This window comes from Hypoxylon trugodes, assembly GCF_022578975.1.
Source record: "Hypoxylon trugodes strain CBS 135444 unplaced genomic scaffold F4822scaffold_2, whole genome shotgun sequence".
Taxonomy (NCBI): Eukaryota; Fungi; Ascomycota; class Sordariomycetes; order Xylariales; family Hypoxylaceae; genus Hypoxylon; species Hypoxylon trugodes.
This window is the reverse complement of record NW_026250017.1, coordinates 1,229,805-1,250,900: the sequence shown is the minus strand read 5'-3', so window position 1 is coordinate 1,250,900 and position 21,096 is coordinate 1,229,805. Positions and strand designations below refer to the sequence as shown.

The window sequence follows — 21,096 nt, the reverse complement described above, 5'->3', positions numbered from 1 at the left end:
CCAAGAGTCTTGACAGCCAATCACGTCAACTCCGATCATTTATAAGCCGATCTATTAAGTCAGTGGCTGCGATGGACTCGTGAAGATCGGATATTATAAATTGACCCAGCAGCCCAGAAGGTAATTGTATAACTTCAGCCTATCTTGTCCTAGCTCATTCGTTCCAGACATAGTCTTTCGAATCGTACGTCCATGAAGCCACTCAATGGATCGAGTCTTATCAGCGAGTTCAAGCAAGCCGCTCGCACGTCATTCACGTGATGGTTGACGCTATAGGTGCTGCTTGGTCAGGCTTTATAATTATCTTTCTCGATAATTTAATTCGGAGAGTGAAATTAATGGTATGAGATATATGAGTTTGATTTTCTTGTTATGGTAACTGGTCACTTACTTCGAGATGACAGTGAACGCTCCCACCCCTCATTTGCGCGTGGCCATCATCGGCGGTGGACCCGGCGGGCTCGGAACAGCCATTGCCCTTTCCAAAATCCCAAATGTTACAGTCACTATCTACGAGCAGGCGAGTTTATTAAGGGAAGTAGGCGCTGGTATTAGTATTGCTTCGAATACGTGGAATGTATTGGAGTTACTAGGCGTTGCCGACACGCTGACTAGCGGCCATCCAACATGGACAATTTTAAACATGTAAGCCAATGTGAAGCTGTTCGGGATTGAAACTAAATAATATCAAGGAATGGACGTTCTGGGGAAGAACTTGATCGCCGTGAGAAAGTAAGGGACACAACCAAACGTCCTCCGGTTCGCACCCAGCGGACCAAGCTTCAATCGGCCCTCTTGGCACACGTGAAGCCCGGTGTGATACAACTCTCTAAAAGACTGGCTCGAATGATTGATAAAGGTAGTGAAGGCATTGAGTTACATTTCGAGGATGGTAGTACTGCGACGGCTGATTTACTGGTTGGCGCCGACGGCATTAGATCGGTAAGAATATCCTGTGTTACCCGACTTGAAAGAAATGGCTTCTCATAGGTGTCAAAATAGGTTGTCCGAGATACGGCTTGGCCAGATTACGAAATCAAGTTTACCGGCACAACCATATGGAGGACCCTTTTGCCATGGGATGACGTGAAGGACCTAGACCCTCGTTTTGAGACCACTGGATGGTGGCACACTCCAACCACACATGTCTACTTTTCTCCGGTCGGAGAAGGACTTTGGGAGATAGCCTCCAGGGCGTGGCAAGATCCAGCAATTCATAGTGCGAATAAGAAGAGTTGGGGTGTTCCGGTAGAGAATGCTCACGTCGAGTCGCATTTCACAGTATTACTCATACTGTCCATTGACTGTGCATAGCTAACAAAACGTAGGAATATCTTCCTCAAATTAGGGAAGCACTCGCGCGAGTACCTCCCGGCGGCTGGCGAGAGTTCGCTGCCTTCGCAGGACCTGAGCTTGCTAAACTCACAGCATGGGATAATAAAGTCGCACTGGTAGGGGACTCGTCGCATGCCTTATCGGGGGCTTTCGGTTCGGGAGCGGGGTTCGCGATGGAGGACGGTTTCATTTTGGCGCAAAGTCTCGCGTACTGGAAGAATGATCTCAATAAGGCATTGCCTTTGTTCGATGCCATTCGATTGCCTTATTACTCGCGGATGTATGCACATCTTGCTTCCGAGGCTGACCGACGTGCTGTAAAGCTAAAGTCCTTGGGGAACCCATCATTTGACGAGCGTGTCAAAAATAAGATTATTACAGATGGTGGGAAAGACATGTCATGGATCTACACGCATGATATTGGTGCCGTTTGGAAGGAATGGGTTAAGCGTCTTGAAGAAGCTCACTAAGGCAGGAAGATCCCCTTAACTAATTGGTACCATGCGGCAGTTATCATCCTATCTAGCATAGAAAAACGATAATTTTACCTAGGATACCACAGCCCTTTGGTGAGGATAGTGTGCTGCACTTCCGATCGCTCCTGGACTCCAAGATAGGGAAGTTCATATAAAAGAACGGCCGCGAAAATGTGCCACCTACATTCATTCATCAAATTCAAGCAACACTTATAACCGGAAGTCATATACAACCCAAGTTTGATGGCCCAGAATTTTATTACCGCTAACATGCTTCTCAGCATTATTTTCTCCTTCTCTGCTCTCGCAGTTATATGTAACATGATCGTGCTTCTTCAAAGCTCTAACAATACGCCTTATAACAACCTTGCTCTTCCGAACCTCAAACCTCGGGACGATAATGATTATGATTGCAGCGGAAGCATCATGTGCCCTACCTTGAAAGTCCAAGCTTGCGACGTGGCCATCAACACATTTCTCATTCGAGATGATAATCTTACATACGGGGCAACTGGGTACGTCAATTCACAATAGATACATAAGGACTCATATGGAGTCCTGTTTATTGACGTGTCCACAGAAGCGGTAAACCACACAAAGGAGTATGCCACGGCATCGGTACCGACTTCGGCTGCGCCATCTTCGTGCAAGGACGAGCCAACTGTACTAGATCTGGCAACGATATGTGGTGGGACTACCAGGAAATTCGCGACCATCATTGTCATCACTGCGGACATAAGCACTGGAGCAGCGGATGCACGACGACAATTGATTATAAACCGCAGTGCGATTTGGTTCAATGAGAAATGGGTCTGGTGTTTATTTTAATTTGTATAGAACGAGAGTTGGGTGTCATGGGTGCAATGTTTTGAGGCTCGTGCTTGGGCGATTCGCTGAGAATTGGCTGGAGTTTGATACGTGGGTATTCGAGTACAAGTCTTCTTACGAAGTAGCATGAGTTGTTTAGATTAAATTCAAACATAACTCTCTCTGCTGTAGCTTTTTTTTCCTTTTCTACGCGATATCGACGACATATCGCGCGTCAATAACGCCCAACTCACGGGAGTAATCGAGTGTGGGTCGCGTTTGACCAATCAGGAGCAACACTCTGATGAAAGCTCTCAGGGGTATCACGTGACCCAACACTGATATGTTGTTCGTCGCCCCCTATATAATATAATATATAGGACTGATTACTTACGATGTATCGGCACAAGTATCGCTAGTACCGCGTCATTGCCGCTTTTCAAAGGAATGGCTTATATTATTTGAATAATCCCACTTACCCCTTTCAGTATTCGTATCGTCATTGTGATGTAAGTTCCCAAAAACCGGAAGTGACATCATTCAGGAACTTGATTGTTAGCCCTGTAAATAGTGCTTCGCTTCCTAAACTCAATTTCGTATTTCGAAGGTAATTCTATTCTATTAGGACTTGACTATCATAAAATGGTAACGACTCGTTCACAAAACAAAGGCCAGGGGCCAGCCTTGGGCGAAAAACGGTCTCATAGCGAAGCAAGGTCCACTAAAACCCAGAAGCCGAATGCGAAACAGCAAAAGATGGAATCTTTAAATAATAAAGAAGCAAGTGGAAAGAATGATGCCGACGAGAAACCCACCAGTGCCAAAACAAAACAACCAGGATCCAAAATTGAACAACTCATATCTCAATATGGAGAGCTGCCACTTAGCCAGACGGATTTATCCGAACCAGATAAACCAACACCTGATACAGCCTTAGCGTTACTTTTGAACGCCATGTTATCGTCATCGAGAATTTCGCATGCGTTAGCTGCGAAGACTGTGTCGTTAGTAATCAAAGCGGGCTATCATAAACTCGATGGTTTAAAGAAAAGTAGCTGGGAGGAAAAGACGGAGGTTCTCACCGAGGGCGGATATACGCACTATAGGTATATGTTATGAAGAAATGTGCAATAGAATTAACACTAACTATTGACGTAGGGAAAAGACGGCAACTATGATGGGTGACCTCGCTCAATTGATTGAAGATAAGTACGGTGAGTCTCAGAATCCTGGAATTTAGCCCATCTCAATCCTAATGAGCAACATGTGGTGATATAGAGGGCGACCTAAACACGATTCCTCAACTTGCTTCCGAGAACCCGACGAAAATCCGGGCTGAGCTCAAAAATATCAAGGGCTTAGGGGACATCGGCATTAATATTTTCTTTGATACTGCGCAACATATCTGGCCTTGCCTAGCGCCATTCATAGACCCAAGGAGCTTGAAGACGGCGGAAGCGATTGGGATTGGGGCGGATGTGGATACCTTGTGGCAAGAGGTTTCCGAAGACCCTGAGCTGTTGTGCAGATTAGCTGCTGCACTGACGAAGTTGAGACTAGATGGGAGGACGAACGAATTTCAAGGATGAAAGAGAGCTTTGATTAGTTTCCCCCCTGAGCTTTGATTTTACCTAGGTAATTCAATATCTCTGTCTATCGAGCTTCCTTCACCAAACATCTCAATCAATTAATCCACCAAAATAAAGGATCTAGTTTGTTTAGGCCCTAATGAATGCCCACCGGGATGGTAGGTCTCTATTCACTATACATGGGGTATCACTGTAGGTTATGTTAGTAGTGTTGAAAGGTAAAGTAGAAAATTACTTACTCTGAACCCACCCAGGAGACCAGTAGACTCCGATTGGTACATTTCGTAAGCTAATGAAGGCTTCGATAACAATATACGCTCGTGCAGCAAGGGCACAGATCGAAGAAGCCGTAAGAATCAGTACGAAAGTCACATTATCTAGCTCATTAAACGAATATTCTTCTCCACGTGATTTCGTCGCGATCTTGTCAAACCCAGCAATAACGTGGTAGATGAGCTCCATAAACGGATACGTCCCAGCGATTATGAAGCAGGAGATCATCCATACCAATCGCTCAGGATTGGAAGGGAAGCGGTAGTTCCATGCCGTTAAATGGATCCCACCATATAATAGGGGGAATAGGAGGCCCAATGAGCGCATAAGCCATGTGAACGAGCTGACACGGAGCGCTTTTGAGACATCGCGCCGAAGAAAATAAACAAAGCCGTCAGTGGACATATCTCTTTGCTCTTGAAATACCGGGTTACTCGCCGTCTCTTCCTTTGGATCGAAATCGTCGTTCGATTTGATTAACAGCCCTAAAGGAAATGATTCGTCGGCTGATATGGGTCCACGAATTTCATTTATCGCAGCTACGACCCTCTGAAGCATCAAGTACTCCCCGCGATACAATTGGCGAGTTTGGTAGAAACAGATCCCGCAAGATACGACCTCAGCTGGCTGTAATTGTACTGGAAGAGCTTCTTCTCGTAGAGGGACGATCGGAAGAATATATCCATCAGGTATATCTATTGATGAGTGGCTACGAAAAGCTTCATCTAGAGAGGCGATAGAAATATGCTTATCTGTTGGTGCTTGATGGGGTGTTAATAGTTTGGGCTTAGTCTCTTCGGACATGGTCGGGAAATCGTATTCAAACAGGAGAAGGCTTAGAAAGTTACGGAGACTATCGTTCTTAGAGAGGTCTAAGAACTCGGGGGTTTGCACTTCTAGTGGTTTCTAGGCCGTGACCAGTTATTAGCGCTCTCTTATAAAGACAGGTAATGTAAGGCTTACCTCAAACCAACAAATATACAATATCAATGCGCAGACAACGTGTATCATAGTATGAACTTCCAATAGTGCTAGAGGGAGACCATATAGTTTTCTAGCAATACACTGCGTAACCATCCATGTAACTTGTAGAAGAACTAAGGCCTTCTGTATGGCGTCAGCTTTGCTTCTATCTTCGATATCTTTGCGAGCTATGTCGATGAAGACGCCTTCCCTAGCAAGAGCAGCCACAGCTTCGACTGATAAGATTCTGATATAGTTGGACGCATAAGGTGTATCAACCCATGGGCCATCCTCTTCAATATCTTCGTATGAAACTCTCAAACCTCCCATAACGACAAAAAACGCATAATACATATCGAATTTTGTGTCATCCTGTTCCCTATTAATTTATGATGCAAAATCACTTCGTGTGCAATGCGTTACCTCGTCTTCACCATAGCTCCTCTTTTTACTCTTAGACTCGTTTAGCTCTCTGACAAGCCATCGTGCCTCGAGATATTGGGAAAATGCCATGCATATGACAACTTCTGGGGCAATGAGCGCAAGCATGACCCATTTGACTTTAAGAATTATACGTTGCCCGCGGTTAGTTTCTACTTTAATATTCAAATGGAGAGCTGTATAAATGCAAGCTGTAAGAGTCACAATACAACTCCATAGAATGTCCGATGTGCTTCGGATGTTCTGAGAAGAAACCCAAGCCGGGGCGATCGCCGTCTGTAAGGCCGTCAAATTATTCTTGTGATCCTCAATTTCAATGCGGATTACTTCCGCAGAATTTGTCGCCATAGCTATCTGGTATCGAAAAAATAAAGAAAGGAGACAAAGGCCGGGATAAGGCGTAACCCAATTAAAGGTATGAATCGACATCGTGCAACAACACAGGGTTGAATTGATTAGGCGGGTATTTGGTAAGGTAAGAAATATGGCCTTAATTGATATTGCAGCGGCCAACACAGGAGGGAGTCTTATAAAGCACGTTTTAGATAGGGAAGGAAACATTATATCGAACCCGACCACTTACATTTATTTAATTTTTTACTTCTGCTGGCCTCCCAGTTTTGTTCCTAGGAAGGCTTGAGACGTGTCTTCAGCTCGCCAACTAAGTCCCCATGGGGACCAATCACCACTCCCCACTGTATGTGCCTTTATATCTTGCGTTGCTGCCCAACATCTAAATCGATGGAATAGGGGGATACACTTACTTAAAATTCTCCACATTGCCATATCATAAATATGATAAGCTTAGGTACACATGTCATTATGAAAAATCCGGGCCAAAGCCCCCCTGAAATCCCGTGATCAGGTATTGGATATTATGAACTGTAAAGAACAAGGTACATGCTTCGCCTACTCAAGCAATGCGATCGGCATCCCTGGTGACACCCAGTCCCCTTTTTGTCGGAATTAAATCTCGTCGACGAGTACGCACATCGCCATCACCGCTGGGACAAAATAAGAGTCCACACGTCTCGTTCTGTCTTCTGGGTCTCTCGCCATGCTGCTTTTTGCGCCGTAGTGGGGCAGAGGAGTCTATTCTAGTTGGAACTCCTCTGTTATCATCGGTCTATTCGTTGGGTTTGCAGTTAGTATCATCGTATTTGTGTACTAGCAACTATACTTTCAATAAAACGCACTCATATCGCCCCGACTATTTCGAGGGTGCATCAACTCCTTTTTCGTTAACGGGCCTTCTAAAATCATCGTCTATTGGCTGCCGATCTGGTTTCAAGCTTTTCTTGGATCTACCCCGACCTAGAGTGGTATTAACTACCTGCCTACTATGATATCTGACGTTCTCGCCTCTTTCATAGGGTCGGCTATTACCATGCAACTGGGATGTTGGAATCCCCTTTTGCTACTGGCAGAAGCTTTTGTGTGTATTGGAGGGGGGCTTCTTAGCACCATCTACCCGGGGATATCTAGTAGGCTCTGGATCAGGTGTCAGATGTTTGGAGGGATTGACTATTCCCCAGCAGGTAATTTGGTGAGTCGCATCGTGCATTTGAGCCTAGATTGCGCGGATCTGCTAGTTCCAACATGAACCTGGGGCTGGGCACATTTAGGGATGCAAGCACCGCTGCCAAAAGAGCTTGTTCCTACAGGAGCCGCAACACTCCTGATATATGCACCAGCTGTTCCATATTTCTTGCAGTAGGGCAAGTTGATTTTAAGTCATTGCTCAGGGCTAATCTTGCCCCTGTTTTATCGTCTGATATCATCGATGCCGTCATATCGGTTGGTGCAACCGATGTTGCGTCGGTTGTTGATAGCGAGGAGCTCTCTCGTCATTCAAGCATACAGAAAAGCCATGACACAGGTGCTTGTGAATTTTGATATCCATTGAAAACACATATTTTGCAAAGCTAATAGCTTTAAATAGTATGTTACCGATGGCGCGCCCGCTATCTCGTTCATTTTAGTAGCTTGCTGTAGATGGACGTGATGGCTAGGGATCTGAAAATGGTATCCCCTATGCACATGCGACCCATAAATTGGGCTGTCCTAATTCCTATTCTTTGAAACTACATAGTATGGTTAGATTACGCGATAATATGCGATTCTGAAAATACTAATATTACTAGATGGCTTTTGTTCAATATGCTATGGATTCACACTTACAATTAGCAATCCAGACGACATGACGACATTCTGTAAATTCGGTGTACAAAATAACCCCCGGAAAAAATCACGTGTCGATCAAATAACTGTTATGTAAGAGGGTCGGCAATAGTGAAGCCAAGATTTTAAGCCGTTTCGAGGATGCTCCGGGCGGCGAAATCGAGAAGAGAGCGGAGACGGATTGAGAATCCCCGCATGGCATAAAGAAGAAAAAGATGAGTTTAATAATGTATATATTGATGCCCAGAAAATTACAGCATAAGACCCGGTCTTGGCGTCGGTAGTCATCGTCATAGGGAAAACGTCGTGCTAGATTGGGGTAGGAATGCCATGCCGGACTTTTGCTAAATTTGTCGAGTCGACGTATGGAGATTGACGGTATAGGGGGGTAGGTGACAGGGACAAGAGATTGCTCGAGTCCTCCCGTTTCTTATATACCTACCTACCCCGGGGGACCAAGAGTTTCTATACGATGTGAGTTACTTAACTTTTGATCGTCTAGGAACATAATACACTGGGAAGCAAAGGCTGCCCCCAAAATGAGACTTTCTATCACCTGCGCTCTGGCGTTGGCGGCCGGTGCTTTGGCCGTCCCATCGCAACAGCTAGAGACTCGCCAGCAACCATTCAAGTCGGAACCCATCACCGACTTTGCCGAGCCGTGGGCGTTCGCTTTCCTGCCCGATGACAAGATCCTCGTCACTGAGAGACGAGGCAACCTGCGTCTCCTCGACCCGACCACCAAGGCCAAGGGTTCCATCACCGGTGTGCCCACCGTCGCCTACGGTGGTCAGGGTGGTCTACACGATGTCGCCTTGCACCCCAACTACACCGAGAACAGTATTATATATCTCAGCTACGCTGAAAGCGGCTCTGGAGGTGCAGGTGGCGCAGTCGCGCGGGCCAAGTTAACGTTAGACACCAACGGCGGCGGTGCGCTGTCCGGCCTCGAGGTCATTTGGCGCCACTCGTCGAAAGCCTCTGGTGGACTCCAGTTCGCCTGCCGCCTGCTCTTCGGCCCGGACGGTGCTCTGTGGATCTCGTCCGGTGAGATCAACCAGATGACCCCGGCCCAGGACATGACCAGCAACCTCGGCAAGGTGATCAGGCTATACGACAACGGCACCGCCTACGCAGGCAACCCATTCGCTAGCCAAGGCGCTATCCAGTCGCAGATCTGGTCGCTGGGCCACCGCAACCCACTGGGCATTGACTGGGACGCCCAAGGACGTCTCTGGGAAGTCGAGATGGGACCTATGGGCGGCGACGAGCTTAACCTGATCAAGTCAGGCGCCAACTACGGCTGGCCAGTTGTATGCGAAGGCCGCCACTACGACGGACGAACGATTCCCAAGCACAGCACACGCCCCGACATTGAGGCGCCCAAGGCTTTCTGGGTCCCCGTTATCTCCCCGGCCGGCTTGATCATCTACAAGGGCAGCCTATTTTCCAGCTGGACGGGCAATGCCATCATCACTGGTCTCAGCTCACAATCAATTGTGCGCGCGGAGATCACTGGTGACACAGCGAAGGAAGCTCAGCGTATCTCAATGGGTAAGCGCATGCGTGGTATCCGAGAGGGCAAGGACGGCGCCATCTGGGTGATCGAGGATGGTCAAGGCGGTCGGCTCTTGAAGCTTACCCCGAACTAAACTTGCGTTAGAGGGTTGGGACCGAATGTATATAGGGTAGATTACACTGTCGTTCTTACGCGTTATAAAATTGGCGCATTTTACCTTGCAACCTGTCGGTAGATAGCAACTCATCCTCTTTATCAAGCTTGCCAACTGTTCCAAGTGCCTTAGTTTCAGCAAAAGAAAATAATCTAGGGCGTGCGAAAGACGAGCCAGACAACCCCACACACCTTTCCAATAGCGGTACCAACGTGGTACTTAAGTTGGGATAGGTGAACATGTACGTATACCTTTTGTATTCAGGTACAAAAGTATTGGTAAAGAGTACATCGTATCCTGCAGCCTTCTTCCTTCCAGACACTCCCCGTGCGTGCATGAGGCACCACAGGAGATATCCTGAAGGTCCCGCTTGAGTGTGGTTGCACGACGTTTTGTGTTGCCTGGTTTAAAAAGCAATCCCCAGGTCCGCTTCCAAAGCTCTCACAAAGCCACAAAGCCACCACATCAACATAGCGCTACCTATTTGTTCCCTCGACTATTGATCGATGTACCAAACAAGTCCTTCGCGTCCTTGGCATTTTGGAAGGTTGGCTTGACGGCTTGTGGGCAATAGATGACCGTTCCCTAGAACGACAAGGTAGATACCCCACCTCACTCGATGTGCTCAAGCCGAACCAGCTCGATGGCTTTCCCAATGAGCCCCCTACTTCACGTAACAGGCACTATGCTCATACTCTACGGTATCAGATACCGACGACTCGCCTCGGTAGGCAGTTATCCAAAGAGGCCTGTATTACGTTCGTGACGCTTGCGTAGGGGTTGCTTGAAAGCATGGTCGAGGACGGAGTTTTAACAGCTGCGGGGATGCGGTATCATGCCTCTCTAAAAAGAAAAACTGCTGACTGTGTAAAGAATTACAAACCATACTGTACGGATTTCCCTCTTATAGCACAGTATTCAATTATGATACTGTATAGCCTCGCACGGTAGGCACTAATCTTGGCATCTGTCTAAAATGTACCTAGGTACCCAGGTACTTCGAGAATTATCCTATCCCGACTCTCATTGTGAAGAGAATGTGGCTGGCTTATCGAATATTTACTTGAGAGCATCATGATACATTTCCATCCTGACCAGCAGCACCAGCTGAGGCGGGCCTGCGACAGGTGTCATCGATCTAAATTAAAATGCTTCAGGGATCATGATGAACCATGTCAGCGCTGTCTTCGCGCCAACGTTCGCTGCGTTTCTAGTCCCCCAGTTACATCACGACGCCAGACCCAGGATGTGATATCCGAATTAGACCGCCAACCACCAACACAGCCTATTGCCACCACTTCCCATTTACCAACGGAAACGCTTAATCTCAATGAGACTGATATAGATGCCAATGTCGCAAGTTGGTGGAGAGGTCGCAATACGGGCGATATAGCCAATTTCTCCTCGGGGACGGCTGTTACATCTATTCCAATTGATCGACCATCTTTATCAGTGATCGCAACTCATATGGATGTCGATTCCGGCCTATTTCAGACCAATGACGGCACTTCACGTTCAAGAGATATATACGAGCCACTGCCGCCTACGAGTTCGATAACAGGAAATTCCGGGCCGGGTCCACCAATTGTTACTGAGAGAATATCAGCCACCTCGGGGTCCAATTGCAATGTCATAGACTTACTCCAGAAGCTGTCGGAGTTGAGTATTGACTTGATGCGCCATTTGGATATGATTCCCAATGTTGCAATAATTGACCGACCTCAACCGGAAGATGAGAAACTATTCGACATAGACCAGACTCTCCATATGTCTCAACTATTTATAGACCTAACGAATGACATTTGTTCAAGATTACCGCCTTCAAGTAAGGCTACTTCTAGGCAAATAGTCGAGGCGGAACAATCAACCTTTTCTCTAGACCCGGCCTCAGAACTACTCGTCTTTTCATGTTATCTTCGCTTATTAGAAACTTACGACAAGATCCTCCGACAAATGCGAGTTTCCATCACCCATAAAACTCCGAACGGCGATATCCAGTACCCGTTTCGGATGCCGGACTTTACTATCGGCTCATTCTCCCTACCTTCAACAACTGAAACTCAATCGATTCTCCTGATCAACCTTATGGATAGGATGGTGACAAGAGCAAGGGAACTTGTCGCGGAGATGTCGTCGCCGAAACATACCTCCGGATATCGGGGTGATTTTGAATCATATGGGGGTGTAACCTTAGTCATTGTACCTGATCTGGCTCTTAAAGCAATTCGTGTTAGGGAAGACGCGATATCGCGCTTAGTCGAGGACCTGAAGAAGTCTATTCTAAGACCTGGGCCATCATGAGGAAAAATTCTGTGTTTTGTACAAGTTTAGGTATCTAGTTCATACAGCATTATGAGCGATTCATAAATCATCTCACATAGAATTTCAATGGGCTCAACTTGGGCATTCATCATGAAGATGCTTCATCTCCTATACCTCCTGCAGACATACGCCTCAAGCTTCAGCACTTGAATTCTAGCTTATCTATGAATCTATCCCCTATTTCGTTCGTTACGTAGGGATAGGATATTTGTCAGCGGCGGTGATTAATGCGGGCCACTATCGGCGAGTTTCCTTAATAGGAAAGCTGTCGGCGCGCCGATAGGTGGGCCTGATGAGTAACATTCACTGTGCCTTTCTTTCTATCAGTACCTGTAGGGGAATAGAATAAAAATGGGTTTGGGATGATATATATACTTGTACCTAGGTAGGTATAGATTCGGTGGGTTTTGCTTTGGATAGTGGCCTTATTCATTCGAAGTAAATTCAGGTTATATGCTATAAGACCTGGTTTGAATTGGTTGTTGTACTGGCCGGTTCGCACAAAACCCCTTGCCATCTAACGATACCTCGAAAATGAGTAACGACGCGCAGGGCGACGAAAATTCAGAGGGGCAGGCTATGCCTACTCATAATCATAATAGCCCATCGCATGCTACACCTAAAGGATGGAGGTTCTGGACGGTGTTCTCGGCCATCTGCTTCACAACCATCCTAGCAGCCATCGAATCAACCGTAACATCCACAGCTCTCCCATTCATCGTACACGAATTAGACGCTGGAGATTTATATGTTTGGTTCGTGAACGCGTATTTTTTGACGAGGTATGGACTCTACCCCTATCCGACTACCTTCTTGAGTACCTACTTATGGTACCAATGAACCCACTCTAACGTCTCCACTTTTCAGCACTGCGTTCCTCCCGCTACTCGGACAAATGTGCGATTTATTCGGCCGACGATGGATGATGATAACGGTTGTGAGCCTCTTTGCACTCGGTAGCGGTATTAGTGGTGGGGCAAGAAACGCCACCATGATGATTGCTGGACGAGCAGTGCAAGGCATAGGGGGCGGTGGAATTAACCTCCTCATCGAATTAATCGTTTCCGATATTACCAATCTACGCCAACGTGGTGCATACATGGGCATCGTATTTGGTGTATTTTCATTGGGGACTGCTATTGGACCTTTGGTCGGCGGCGCAATTGTCGATGGCACCACATGGAGATGGGTAGGCGTTCGAATTATTATCTATGCCAATTTTGAACACGATCGCTAATATGACGGTAAATTACAGGTGTTTTATATCAATCTTCCAGTCTCCGGCGTAGCCTTGCTGTTGCACATATTATTCCTTCGAGTCAATTACGACAGGAAAACTCCGATACTTGAAAGACTGAAAAGAATCGATTACGTGGGAACCGCTATTCTCGTCGCTAGTGTTGTTGCCGTCCTCATAGCCCTGTCGTGGGGAGGGACGCGGTACGAATGGTCGTCATACCAAATCCTTGTACCCCTATTTCTAGGCGCCTTTGGGTTGGTTCTTTTCCACCTGTATGAAGGAGCGCCGTGGGTTAGGGACTATCCAACGTTACCGGAACGAGTCTTCAAGCGTCGTGCACCCGCTGCGGCTTTAATAATTGCTTTTATCAATTTTGTGTGCCTATTTTGGGTCATATACTTTCTCCCCGTATACTTCCAGGCCGTCGTCGGTGTTTCTCCGACCATATCGGGTGTCGCACTGTTACCCACTGTTCTGTTATCCGTCGTTACAGGTGCTATAGCCGGCGTTGTCTTAACGAAAACCGGGATATACCGACCGTTACACATTGTCGCATTCGCGTTAATCGTGTTAGGCTTCGGGCTTTTTTCTCGCTTCAATCAAAATACTTCCCGAGCAGAATGGGTTGCTATTCAAATCATTCCGGCTGTTGGTTTGGGTATCATGATGTCTACCAATCTCCCTGCGGTACAGGCTGATCTTCCGGAGTCCGATACCGCGGCAGCCACTGCCGCTTTCGCATTCATGCGTGCATATGGTTCTATATGGGGTGTCTCGATTCCGGCTGCTATCTTCAACGCCAAGTTCGAGGCGGAATCCTGGCGCATTAACGATACACAGATACAAAGTCAGCTATCCAGCGGGAATGCATACTCATATGCTAACGCCGACTTTGTCCGAAGCTTCCCGGAACCTCAACGCCACCGCGTCATCGATGTCTACTCTCGCAGTTTGCAGTTGGCATGGCTAGTAGGTCTTGGGTTTGCGTTATTGGGCTTTCTGCTCTGTTTCTTGGAGAAGGAAATTGTGCTAAGAACAGATCTGGAGACGAAGTTCGGGTTAGAAGAGAAAAAGAGTAGCAGTGGCTTGGAAAGTGGCCATAATAATCAGCCCACGGCAAAGGCTTGATAGCCATTGAATCATATTTTTGTATCTCAAATTTTACCTTCCTGATGTTAACGGGCGACGATCTCCGAGCCAAAGTGTCTGGTTTAGATTAGGATTGCTTTTCTTTCTTTTCTTGAGATAAAGGGGCGCGAAAATAATGGACGTAACCCCAACCACCTAAATAAATACCTAGGTACCTCATGTATACCTAATGCACCCTGCCGAATCGCGTTCTCCTTGAGCAAATATTCCGTTCTCTCTCTTTTTCTCTCTCGGTGTAGAAAGGTGACCACCGAGATTTCTTACTTAATAAGTCAACCGACGCGGTAGGTAATGTTATTACGATCCTCCTGTGGGATTAAAACAAGAATGTTCGGCAGGCGACTTCGTATAAGTCGTATCCGGGGTACCTCAGGTAAGACTACATGGTTGGAGATCCGTTCACTACCCGTTAATTCTAACACCATTGCTTTTTTTATTCTTGATTTTTAGGGGCTTCGGATACCTACAGTTGCCTAGCGCCATGAACCATCCAATCGGATTTTCTGTTGATTGCGTAACGTACGGACTCGACGGGCTATGTTAACGAGTGATGACTGAATGTCGACAGAAGATCCAACAGAACGCACTTTTCGTATCCAAATGGAAAAGAACTTTTGTACGAGAGAGCGGCTAGTATAGTAAGACGGAGGTGATTGTTAAATAATCAATCGCGAAATGAGATCATGAAGCGATCGCATTCAGACCCTTGTTAGCTGAGGCTGAGCTGATCCTTTACTCCTCAGGTACCATCCTTCATTACTTAAGCGAGAGTAAGAATCAAATCCGAAAACCCGAGGAGAAACTCCGTGGAGGAAATTGATGCGAATGCGAGCCTAGCCTGGACATTCAGCTGAGGCCCCAGAGCGTTGGCCATGGCGTCTACCCCACCGAGCTCTGTCATTCCACTCCATTTCCTTCACCATTTGGGACAAACCACATCATCGTCTGGGGCTCTGGGCTAAAAGCGAGCAATGCGAGGATAGCTCACTACCTATCTCAGCTATAGCGCAGGGGTCTTTTCCTGAAAAGAGACAGAGCTTAGCTTCTCTGGTGCCAACAGACGTGGCTCAGTCTTCTGCTTTCGTCGTTTTCATCGTATTTTCGGTCCCATCACGCGTGCGGCACAGCAAACCTTGTCTTCTTCAACAACATCATGATGGGAAGTTGATATATGAATCCTAGAGAATCCCCTGCAGATACCTGGTGTGAGTTCTCCATGATAACCTAATTAGCCCAGATCCTTACTGACAGCACCATGCCAGTTTCACTGAGATCTTTTCTTATTCTCGCAAGCGTCTTCGTTTGCGGAGACGCCTTCTCTAAGCCTTCGAGGAGAGACAATGGGCCAGGGACATGCAAAACCGATCCTAGCTCTGCTGAATGGCCATCCGATGATGAGTGGGCCAAGTTGAATGAGACTACCGGTGGGCAGCTTCTTAAGGCGGTTGCCCCAGGATCCGTTTGCCATCCTGAACAGCCCGACTACAACCCCGACCAATGTGCGACTGTGACTACAGGATGGACTACATACGATTTCCATCAAAATGATCCTATCTCCAATATGTGGGAGCAGTATAATAATGATACGTGCCTTCCCGACCCGAATACTCCATGCAGTCCTGATGGATATCCTGCCTATGTCGTGAATGCAACAAGCGCAGATATCGTCAAATTGGGTATCGATTTCGGTAAGTTTTCGTTAAATCTTCCGATTCAGCGCGGCGAAGCTAGTTGGCTAATGATACATCATAGCACGTACGCATAATATCCGAGTTGTGATAAAAAGCACGGGCCATGATTATCAGGGCAGGTCACAAGCCCCCGGCGCTTTGTCCATATGGGTTCGTCACCTGCAAAGCATAGAAGCTCATACCGGATTTCAGCCCCAGGGATGCGACTTCATGATTGATGGTCCGGCCGTAACGGTAGGAGGCGGTTCACAACTTATCGACATATATAGAGAATTGGACAAGATTAATCAAACAGTAGTCGGCGGAAATGGAGCATCTGTTAGCGTCGGCGGCTATGTAACTGGTGGTGGCCATTCTATTCTTGCCCCTCGGTATGGGCTCGCTGCGGATCAAGTCCTAGAAGTGGAAGTTGTGACACCTTCGGGAGACATTGTTGTGGCGAATGAATGTCAAAATCAGGACCTGTTCTGGGCCACGCGAGGAGTAAGTTAACACGGTTGATGATAAAGAGCAGATAAACTTACAATGAATAATTTAGGGCGGCGGATCAACTTTTGGAGTCATGACTTCAGTCACGATGACCACACATCCCTCACCACAAGTGGTAGGGTTGGCCATAGGTTTACTTGCATCCGACCTCAACGCTCCGTACGTATGGGACATGGTAGCATATCTGCTTTCGCAATTCCCCTATCTCGATTCCAAAGGAGTGTCGGGATACAGTTACTTAACGGGCAATTTTACCTACCCTGGTGCCCCGTTCAGCGGAGCCGGGATGGGAGCCGCGTTCGTCATCCAAGACACACAAAACACGGATGATATGGTTTCTATATGGGCCCCGATTCTAGACCACGTTAACAAGACATGGCCGGATGTAACACAGACTTTTATTCCTCAGGCCTATCCATCTTTCTATGCGTGGTTTGAAGAAAATTACGATAAGCTCAGCGCAGGAAGCGATATCTGGGTCGGATCTCATCTTTTGAGCGCTGATGCTTTGACTAGCAATCAAACTGCTGTGGCCGAGGCTTTCAAGATTTTTGATGGTACTGCTTATCTGGTAGCTGGTGAGGGTGTCAAGAACGCGAAGCCGAGAGGTGGCAGCAATGCCGTAAATCCATCATGGAGAAACACTCTTGTCCACACTAGTGAGTATACGTAATACCTTTATTCAATTTGAATTGTGACTGACTTTATATCCCTACCTAAAGCTACCGCGGTGGTATTCTCACCACTCAATCACACCGCCAAGGAAGAAGCTCTTGTCCAGGTCAATGCCATAACAGAGCCACTAAGGCAATTGGATCCTGGAATGGGAGCTTATGTGAATGAGGTATTTGGCAAAACTTTTCAACCTTTAGGCAAGATATATCAACTAACGATAGATACAGAACAACCCCGGCGAACCAGACTGGCAACACAGCTTTTGGGGAGAAAATTATGAGCGCCTACTTCAGATCAAGCGAACAATAGATCCGGACGACGTGCTTTGGTGTAATCCCTGCGTGGGCAATGACCGTTGGAAGGAAAACGGGTACCAACTGTGCCGCGTTGACTCCACCGAGGGGTAGATTCCAATTCAGGGGTAACGAATTGATCGAAATAATGCCAGTGCACAATACCGCTAATAATGCAATTCATTCAACAAACTAGAGCTACTTTTTTTCCTCATCATATACAGTTTATTTCTCGGCCAGTTACTTAGACTTGGGCGGCAGCTTTTCTAGCACTACATTGTCACCCGTGATCTCAAAATCCCACGCAGCACGGTCGTCAATGTCTAATACTAGCTTATACTTCGCCGGCCAAAGCGTCAAGGCACCATCTGCATCACTGCGCGAAATCGCACCGAGCTTAAGGTCAATTGTTGCCGTTGCCGTATCACCAGGCTTGATGTCGTGAATCCGGGTGAACCCTACCAGGCTCTTAAGAGGGTATGGCTCAGGACCATACTCGCCTTTAAGAAATGCTAGAACGACATAGTCGGACGTGACATTACCCGTGTTCGCGACGGAAACAGGTAGTGACGTGAAAGGTGCCAAATCAGGGTAATTGCTTGAAGCAACAGGGCCAGTCTTCGTAAATGAGACATTTGCCGTAAGATCCGCAGCCGAGAATGTGGTAGGGAGGTCCGCCGGTAATGAGACTTTGAAGTCAGTATAGTGAAGGCCATGGCCGAATGGAAACACCGGCTCTTTCGAGTACCATTTGTAAGTTCGCCTAAGTGGTGCTGTCAGCCGAACCCTAGGCAATACCACAGTCACAATATGAAGGAACAGGTTTCACTTACCCAGGATTTCCAGTACCAGAGCGCAAGTTCATATCCGTCATCTGGACCTGATTGACATAATCACCAGGGTACTGCGTCACCGGCAATCTACCCGCTGGCGCTTTCTCTCCAGTCAGAATGCTCACTATAGCCGCACCTCCATCTTGTCCCGGATACCCAGCCCACAATAGCGCATCAGCACCCGTTGGAGCAGCAATGTCCGTACTATCAAGCATAGTACCCATATGCACTACGATAAACGGCTTTATACCTTTCGCCGCCGCCAGCTGCTTAATCAAGGGGATCTGCTGTCCCGGCCAAGTAATTTGCTCTCTATCGCGATCTTCTGCCTCGACGCTTGTATCAATACCACCAACAAATACCACAGCATCCGCAGCCTTAGCTGCGCTTAGCGCTGCTGAGAATCCCGAATTCGATGACCCTGTAATAGCGCACCCTTGCGAATTGGTAACAGTGTAACCCGCAGCCTTGAACGCCGACACCACTGTCGATATGCTCTGTGCAATACCATAATAGTTCCCCTGCATCTGTGTCGTCGCCGTTCCAAGTGGTCCAATTACAGCAATATTTTTAATCGATTTAGCGAGCGGCAAAGCGCTACCATTGTTCTTCAAGAGGACAAGTCCTTCCTGCGCAGCAAGTAATGCAAGAGCTTTAGCCTCGGGCTTAGCGACCGCATCCCATCCAAGTTGACGGTACGGCTGCTGAGCTGGCGGGTCGAACCAGCCTAGGCGAACCATCGAAGCGTATCGTCGGATAAGCGAGCGATCGAGTACGGTGTCGTTGAAAAGCTTTGAGTTATACGCCGAGGGCAAGTTCTGGGGCCAGAACTGACCACAGTCGAGGTCGGTGCCAGCGTTCAGACTAGCGGCCGCGGCTCCAGCTGCTGAGGAGCCATATCGATGGTCCGTCCATACATTCTGCAGCGCGTCGCAGTCGGCTGTGACCCAACGGTCCTCGCTGGTGAAGCCATATGATCCACGTAGCACGTCTTGTAATAGCCAAGGGTCGGCGCAGGTCGGGACGCCGTTGACGGCGTTGTAGCTGCACATGGCCGATTGCGCGTTGGCGTCACGGATACATGCGCGGAAAGGTTGTAGGTAGTAATCCTGCAGGTCCTGGTTGGTGATTTTAGCATCGAAGGCATACCGCTTGTTTCCCTTCCAGTTCTCCATATCGTAACCGGCATAATGTTTACACGTCGCAGCTAGCTTATAGTAAGGATCCGCCTTAAGACCACCTTGCAAGCCTGGAATCAACTGCATCACATACTGGCTCATGTGATAAGGGTCTTCCGAAGGCACCTCCTGACCTCTACCCCAACGTGGATCACGGAATGGGTTAATGTTAGGAGTCCAGAAGTTAAGGCCGCAGCGTCCAGCATTGCTAAATGCGCGAGCTTCTGTACTCGTAGTCTCGGCGACGGAGTGGATTAGAGGCATATCAAACGCCGCGCCCATGGTAATGGGTTGCGGAAACGAAGTCGCATAGCTGAAGTTACCCGAATTCGCAAATTGTACGCCCCGAGATCGGGCCACGCCGTGAAGAGCTTCATTCCACCACTCGTATTGGGGCACACCTAAGCGAGAGACGCCAGGAGAATTATCCCAGGAATTTGATATCTTCTCATCGTGACTAAATTCTGCCACAAGCTAGAACGATCGTGAGCCAATGCGACGTATTAATTCAGGTTGCCATTAATAAGTCTTACCGCTGCCGCTCTGGACCATGGGTCTAGTGTAGTATTACACACTTGGTTGGATGCGAGCTATCTTCGTATGAGCCATTATTTCAGAATGTTATCATCGAAGTCCACTTACAGCCCCAGATTGACAGTTTGGGAAGTCTCTAGCAGAAGCACCCCTCGCCGCTAGGAGCACGACGATACCTATCACACCCCTAAATTCCATTTTCGCTTATCAGTGAGAAGCTGTTGTTTCAATGTCATGATAAATAAGCTCGAGAAAAATTCCCACGTGGTTATATATAGGCTACTGGTATAACCCGGCACGAGATCTAGAATTTCACGGTTAAGATGGGAAATAGTCGATACAACCCTAGATACGGCTCCAACGTGCAGATAATATTAACATTGCGGGGAGAGGCTATTTCTGTCACGAAGAATTTGGGGTTAAAGCCAACAAAGCGTCGAGTTGAGGCTGCACTATTTAGCCTGAACAGTTTCTCGGATTTGACGTGAATGTATATGATCGTTCAAAACTGATGTTGAAAGCGCTAGAGACTGTTTATAATCACTACTTATTTATATACGAAGAAAGGGAGTGGTGAAGACTTTAGGAACCCATCATCAATTCATTGCGAGCCCCTGAATTATGTACCTAAGTACCGATTATGTAATATCAACCCCTTTTCTTGTTGGCTCAGACTTACCTACCTGGTACCTACCCCTAGGAGGTATCTAATATTAGTAGGATGAGGCTCCCAAAAGACAAGTACGGGCAGCGCATTACTCTCTTTTTATAGTACGCCTCGTTCTAACATGGTTTTCTGCGATTTCAATTTGAAGATAGTGTTGGGATGACTGAGAGCCGTCAAGACATCGTCCACCACAAGTAGAAAACGTAGGTCGTCTAGAGATACACATTCGAACTCATATCTTTCCTGTTGGCTAGCAATCATATTCTATTTGCACAATTTATGAATAC

The 21,096-nt window shown here is 47.3% G+C and overlaps 9 protein-coding genes across 9 annotated transcripts; 7 read left to right on the top strand and 2 right to left on the bottom strand.

Moving 5' to 3' along the window:
* Nucleotides 1-397: 397 nt before the first annotated feature.
* On the top strand, nt 398-1,805 carry F4822DRAFT_425341 (FAD/NAD(P)-binding domain-containing protein; the record flags this gene model as incomplete). Its single annotated transcript, XM_051460315.1, has 4 exons — nt 398-645; nt 693-942; nt 1,003-1,281; nt 1,329-1,805. 4 exons carry the CDS (start codon nt 398-400, stop codon nt 1,803-1,805), a joined length of 1,254 nt encoding a protein of 417 aa, XP_051317899.1.
* Nucleotides 1,806-2,081: 276 nt separating this feature from the next.
* Nucleotides 2,082-2,614, top strand: F4822DRAFT_425340 (uncharacterized protein; the record flags this gene model as incomplete). Its single annotated transcript, XM_051460314.1, has 2 exons — nt 2,082-2,326; nt 2,392-2,614. The coding sequence occupies 2 exons, from the start codon at nt 2,082-2,084 to the stop codon at nt 2,612-2,614; spliced, it is 468 nt and encodes a 155-aa protein (XP_051317898.1).
* A 552-nt stretch (nt 2,615-3,166) lies between these two features.
* On the top strand, nt 3,167-4,207 carry F4822DRAFT_441220 (uncharacterized protein; the record flags this gene model as incomplete). Its single annotated transcript, XM_051462838.1, has 3 exons — nt 3,167-3,724; nt 3,777-3,832; nt 3,897-4,207. Exons 1-3 carry the CDS (start codon nt 3,261-3,263, stop codon nt 4,205-4,207), a joined length of 831 nt encoding a protein of 276 aa, XP_051317897.1. The 5' UTR covers nt 3,167-3,260.
* A 173-nt stretch (nt 4,208-4,380) lies between these two features.
* On the bottom strand, nt 4,381-6,232 carry F4822DRAFT_425338 (uncharacterized protein; the record flags this gene model as incomplete). The annotated part of the gene is made up of 4 exons (XM_051460313.1): nt 4,381-4,397; nt 4,447-5,386; nt 5,444-5,815; nt 5,867-6,232. The coding sequence occupies 4 exons, from the start codon at nt 6,230-6,232 to the stop codon at nt 4,381-4,383; spliced, it is 1,695 nt and encodes a 564-aa protein (XP_051317896.1).
* Nucleotides 6,233-8,192: 1,960 nt separating this feature from the next.
* F4822DRAFT_115779 (soluble quino protein glucose dehydrogenase) lies at nt 8,193-9,745 on the top strand. The gene has a single exon (XM_051452537.1). It carries the CDS (start codon nt 8,605-8,607, stop codon nt 9,715-9,717), a length of 1,113 nt encoding a protein of 370 aa, XP_051317895.1. The 5' UTR covers nt 8,193-8,604; the 3' UTR covers nt 9,718-9,745.
* A 699-nt stretch (nt 9,746-10,444) lies between these two features.
* Nucleotides 10,445-12,393, top strand: F4822DRAFT_115796 (uncharacterized protein). Its single transcript, XM_051452538.1, has one exon. The coding sequence runs from the start codon at nt 10,813-10,815 to the stop codon at nt 12,037-12,039; it is 1,227 nt and encodes a 408-aa protein (XP_051317894.1). The 5' UTR covers nt 10,445-10,812; the 3' UTR covers nt 12,040-12,393.
* Nucleotides 12,394-12,594: 201 nt separating this feature from the next.
* Nucleotides 12,595-14,428, top strand: F4822DRAFT_436142 (MFS general substrate transporter; the record flags this gene model as incomplete). The annotated part of the gene is made up of 3 exons (XM_051462277.1): nt 12,595-12,842; nt 12,928-13,249; nt 13,316-14,428. 3 exons carry the CDS (start codon nt 12,595-12,597, stop codon nt 14,426-14,428), a joined length of 1,683 nt encoding a protein of 560 aa, XP_051317893.1.
* Nucleotides 14,429-15,087: 659 nt separating this feature from the next.
* F4822DRAFT_115799 (FAD-binding domain-containing protein) lies at nt 15,088-18,069 on the top strand. The gene is made up of 6 exons (XM_051452539.1): nt 15,088-15,654; nt 15,712-16,137; nt 16,202-16,623; nt 16,679-17,288; nt 17,352-17,473; nt 17,532-18,069. The coding sequence occupies exons 1-6, from the start codon at nt 15,621-15,623 to the stop codon at nt 17,709-17,711; spliced, it is 1,794 nt and encodes a 597-aa protein (XP_051317892.1). The 5' UTR covers nt 15,088-15,620; the 3' UTR covers nt 17,712-18,069.
* Nucleotides 17,522-20,624, bottom strand: F4822DRAFT_115950 (glycoside hydrolase family 3 protein). Its single transcript, XM_051452540.1, has 4 exons — nt 20,251-20,624; nt 20,142-20,198; nt 18,431-20,082; nt 17,522-18,360 (listed from the first exon to the last, which is right to left on the bottom strand). The coding sequence occupies exons 1-4, from the start codon at nt 20,338-20,340 to the stop codon at nt 17,838-17,840; spliced, it is 2,322 nt and encodes a 773-aa protein (XP_051317891.1). The 5' UTR covers nt 20,341-20,624; the 3' UTR covers nt 17,522-17,837.
* Nucleotides 20,625-21,096: the final 472 nt, after the last annotated feature.

Bases quoted from the DNA above. Each gene is read 5' to 3' on its own strand.
- F4822DRAFT_115779 (XM_051452537.1), top strand. From the start codon at position 8,605: ATGAGACTTTCTATCACCTGCGCTCTGGCGTTGGCGGCCGGTGCTTTG.
- F4822DRAFT_115796 (XM_051452538.1), top strand. From the start codon at position 10,813: ATGATACATTTCCATCCTGACCAGCAGCACCAGCTGAGGCGGGCCTGC.
- F4822DRAFT_115799 (XM_051452539.1), top strand. From the start codon at position 15,621: ATGAATCCTAGAGAATCCCCTGCAGATACCTGGT. The intron at 16,138-16,201 runs GTAAGTTTTCGT...GATACATCATAG, and splicing joins CAAATTGGGTATCGATTTCG to CACGTACGCATAATATCCGA. The intron at 16,624-16,678 runs GTAAGTTAACAC...TGAATAATTTAG, and splicing joins TGTTCTGGGCCACGCGAGGA to GGCGGCGGATCAACTTTTGG.
- F4822DRAFT_115950 (XM_051452540.1), bottom strand. From the start codon at position 20,340: ATGGAATTTAGGGGTGTGATAGGTATCGTCGTGCTCCTAGCGGCGAGG. The intron at 20,199-20,250 runs GTAAGTGGACTT...ATACGAAGATAG, and splicing joins CAAACTGTCAATCTGGGGCT to CTCGCATCCAACCAAGTGTG. The intron at 20,083-20,141 runs GTAAGACTTATT...CGATCGTTCTAG, and splicing joins CATGGTCCAGAGCGGCAGCG to CTTGTGGCAGAATTTAGTCA.